General features: G+C 34.5%; 1 protein-coding gene across 1 annotated transcript; it reads left to right on the forward strand.

Moving 5' to 3' along the window:
• Nucleotides 1-1,937: 1,937 nt before the first annotated feature.
• LOC136265611 (uncharacterized) lies at nucleotides 1,938-2,930 on the forward strand. Its single transcript, XM_066060497.1, has 4 exons — nucleotides 1,938-2,033; nucleotides 2,095-2,361; nucleotides 2,414-2,734; nucleotides 2,793-2,930. Exons 1-4 carry the CDS (start codon nucleotides 1,973-1,975, stop codon nucleotides 2,843-2,845), a joined length of 702 nt encoding a protein of 233 aa, XP_065916569.1. The 5' UTR covers nucleotides 1,938-1,972; the 3' UTR covers nucleotides 2,846-2,930.
• Nucleotides 2,931-4,433: the final 1,503 nt, after the last annotated feature.

Raw genomic sequence — 4,433 nt, forward strand, 5'->3', positions numbered from 1 at the left:
ATTTGCCAGGTACAAAACAACAACGTGCATTTAACTTTGGATAAACCATCCAAGCTCCTATGAAGATGAAACTTGGTATGGGGGTTTTCCATACAATGATCATCATGAAAGTTAACTTTTGTTTATTGCGTCTGCATAAGCTTTGTGTCATTTTCAAGTTTTTTAAAGACTTGTATTGTAGTGTATGCAGAATACTTTGAAACTTTAAAAGACATACTGAAGGCATTAACTAATGCTCACTTTAAAGTGTGCAGTTACTTTGCTTGGATTAGTGATTTTCAGCTACACAACAATTTAAAAACCATTTTTAAGTCTGTATAATGATGCCATAATTGAAACCACTTAGGTATTGTTACATCACTGTGACATCTCCACTCCAGTTGCTTACCTGCCACAAAGCATACGCATACAAAAGGTCACTAAAATTCAAACGTACCTGAAGTGACTCTCATTACATGTACAAATGTGCAGCTAGAAGCAACTGTTACTAGATGACTTCCAGCATAGCACTGTGCATAGCTACCAGAGTAGACAAACTCCAACTCAATTACAAATGATGAGATTGGCAATCAATATCTATTGAGCATATAAAAGTTCATTTCCAAAATTTAAAAATCAGGTTGGAATTCCTATTTTTAACACACTAACTGTACCATGCAGTGCACATGGTATGTGCAACGTGTCAGCAAATTTGTATATCAATTTATTTATTTAGCTACAGTTATGTACATAGCAGGAAGACCAATTTGATTTTTATGAACAACATCAATAAATGCAGTTTCTATAACTTGACACAATTCACTTTAATATTGATTGACTGATATTTTAAATTCCATACTGTTACACATAAGGTAGGACTATGGGTGCCATGCCCCCCCCTCCCCCCCCACCCACCTGCTGAAAAAATAAGTTTTGAAAAATCTGATGAAAAGTTGCAGTATATAGGTTGGCATCATTATTTTAGCATTTCTCATGTTTTTATGTAGCATAAATTTTAGGCTGTTTTCAAGTCTTCAAATACAAAAACCCTGCAACTTCACCCCAACCCCCCTAACATTCTACTTTATATTATAGCCATGCAACAATCGTGCCAACATGGAGGTCAGGTCTAGAATTTCCACTGTGACCATGCAATTGGCTAAAGCAATTCTTCAATATGCAGGAAAAATTACAATGCATAAGCATACAAAATAATTACAAAACAAACAGCAGTAATGCACATACATGACAACAAATACTAACAAATTAGCGACACAAGTTCAGCAATTAACTAACAAACAAATAAACAAACAAAACAATCATAGCTATAGTTTTATTACTATCATCATGAAATTTTTATTACAGATTTTTTTTGCATTCTGTCAGTTGTGTGCTATTTCTATGTTTTTTAAGTATGATCAGTTGAAGGAATATAAAATGATGAAGTATTTTGTATTACTATAGTTAATTTTGGAAATCAGCATACAGTAATATGTACCTGTAATATACATATCACCAATCAATAGCATTAAATTACGTACACTTTTGAAGTAACTTCCCCAACTCTGCATGTAGTTTACTAATATCACCTTTGTTTGTTTACTTCTTCCTTTCACAATGTCACTCCCATGACTTCAAAATTAATACAAAAGACTTAGAACAATGAAACTAAATGTGCTGCTTTTTGTGGTATTGTTATTGCGGTTTATGTAGTGTCAGTTGCAACATCCATGTCAGTTAAATTTACATTGATATGTCATTATAAACCCCATTTACAGTACTATCAAAAGCATGTACGAATAAGTAATTGATTTTCCCAAAGAATGTCTTACAAGGATGTGACTCAGGAAAAATTGCACCCAATAAATGATGATCTGTTTTCAACCTGGAAATTCAAGAATTAGTCTAGCAGCTATTAAAGCTGTATGTGAATATTGTACGACATCACAACAGTTTAGCCACAATCAAGTAAATTTAAATTACACAATATTCAATGGAGAAAGCTGGAATTGCAACTATAGCAAGTCTGATTTTTCTACTTATCAGTTCAAAAGGTGAATAGATATAGTTATGTTTAGTTATACATAGTATTGATGTGCGACATTTCATTTTTAGGTGATGCTAAGGTTGAACTTAACATTTCAAGCACTGTAATTGCTGGAGTAACAGTGAATGGAAGTTGTATCTGCAGTGGAGCGGGTAAACCAAGGTATATACATGTCAGCACAACGGGACAAAATTGTACTATTGGTGGAGCATCAGCAGTGGGCACGAACATTAACAATTTTAATATCACCTGCTTAAGCAGCAATGTGTCTTTTAATTTGCAGTGCTACGTGTACAGCAATAACAAGCCTAAAAGGACAGCTAAACAAATTGAAGGTAACAAACAGCAACCGGTACAGTCATGGTATATGTATTTTGTTTCTTACAGTGGTATCCAAACCAACAATAATCAGTCCATCAGTTAATGCTACTGTTACTAGACCTGGTCTACCCATCACTTTATCATGTGAAGTGGATGGTGATCCAAATCACTACTGGGTGGGATGGTTTCACAGAAATTCCATGATTCAAACAGATGATGATGATCACTCTGTTTCTGTGTCACCAAGTGTTTGGTCACTACAAGGCACAACACACCACCTCACTGTCCATTCTGTGAAAGTGGCAGGCAAATATCATTGTCGGGTGTTTACAATACAAGATGGAAATGTTACAGATCAAGTGACTCATCAAGTTTCTATTGGAAGTGGTACGTAAATATACTGTAAGACTGCTAAGAAACTTGATATTTACATTTTTTGTTACAGGGGACACTGACAGTTCATCACTGCTGGATTTTTTATCAACATTTTTCTTTTGATTATGGAACTATAACATAATAATGTGTGGTATATTACATACTTGGTAAAACCATTCATGTTGTAATTGTTAAGTTGTAAATTATAATAATAACCCTATGTTAATAATTTTCATACTGAAAGTGTTTAAAACCATGCAGCTCCTTATAAAAATTATAAAACTGCTTCAAAAATTTGTGACCACATAACACATTCAGGTACCAAAGGTGTTATAATTCTTTATATATCTACCTTAGTGAATGTCAAGCTCCATGTCAAATGGCCATTTTAATCTGACTTAATATTACTTTTGATACCCTTGTGGACGCAACTAAATCCACCATTATTTGATGAGTGGTAGCAGTGATGGCCATACTACCAATTTGCTTTCCACATTTACATGGTTAAATTCTGAATTCCACACTTTCAATAGTAGCCACTTGAATTCAAGTGGTGCACTGATTGATTTTGAAAATAAGGGTATCAGTACCATTTTCAAGCATCAAATGGTGGGTCCAATTTGCTGAATAGTTGCCACATTGATTATTAGAACAAACTCAACTAAGGTAATATATAAACGTTGCAGCATTAATTTTAACCAAGTAAATACAATATAAATGTAAACTGGTATATATGTCAAACCAACCTGGATAGAAGTCGCATTAACTAAGAGTCTGTACTGTAGTCATGTCATTGCAACAAATACAGCTGTGCATGTCAGATCAGGATATATATAGCCATATACTGTATGATATTTATAAATTGATATCATTAGCTACAGTAAAAAAAAGTCAAAAAAACACATTTTCAGTCACAAAAATATATCAAATAACTGATGTAGTGTCAGCCATGTGTAGTAATAGGTATTTCTCCCTTTCACACTCCTTCCCACCCCCAGCCCACTCAATCAAGATCAGCTATATGCATTCTTCAAGTTTCAGCTACATACATGTTTCTGATTCCCTATATTCACAGGCTTTAAGCCTTCTTACAGGTCCCTAGTGGGATAACATTCACAGAATATTAGTGGTTATATTTTACTGCTCTCTATATACAATTGCAACATAATGTACCAGTATTCTGGTTAAATGTTGCAATGCCTACCCTAGGACTATACTACAAAATATCTACATTATTTGACATGATATATCGCTGTTATTAAATCATTTGTAAATTGAAAACGACATGTCTTTTATTTAAGTCCACGCACACTTCTTGACTGCAGCATGCCTGTTCTAGGATTTTCTTCAATCTGGTCCCCCATCTCTGGCCATGGGAGACACCCACCCACCTAGCCAAGAGACCTCCACCACATGGTCAGGCAAGGAACCAGTGCTGGTACCACTAGGCACACATGGTAGTACACGCATGCACACACATTACTATTTACCAATTACCACGATTTGAATGAATACTACTGATAACACATACATCCAGGGCACACTTAAGTAGCTGGTAACTTTAAGGTAAGCACCTGGTTATAATGACACTATTATAAAAACTTAATGCTGAAATATCTTGTATACGAGTACATTAAAGGACACTTGTTATACTATAATAGACTAGTGTGTATCTAGCTAAATATAAAGTTTCTTTTGTGTGCATGGTATA

Source organism: Dysidea avara, chromosome 9 (genome assembly GCF_963678975.1).
Source record: "Dysidea avara chromosome 9, odDysAvar1.4, whole genome shotgun sequence".
Lineage (NCBI taxonomy): Eukaryota > Metazoa > Porifera > Demospongiae > Dictyoceratida > Dysideidae > Dysidea > Dysidea avara.

Coding starts and splice junctions, on each gene's coding strand:
- LOC136265611 (XM_066060497.1), top strand. CDS start 1,973: ATGGAGAAAGCTGGAATTGCAACTATAGCAAGTCTGATTTTTCTACTT. Junction 2,034..2,094: donor TCTACTTATCAGTTCAAAAG/GTGAATAGATAT, acceptor TTTCATTTTTAG/GTGATGCTAAGGTTGAACTT. Junction 2,735..2,792: donor TCAAGTTTCTATTGGAAGTG/GTACGTAAATAT, acceptor TTTTTGTTACAG/GGGACACTGACAGTTCATCA.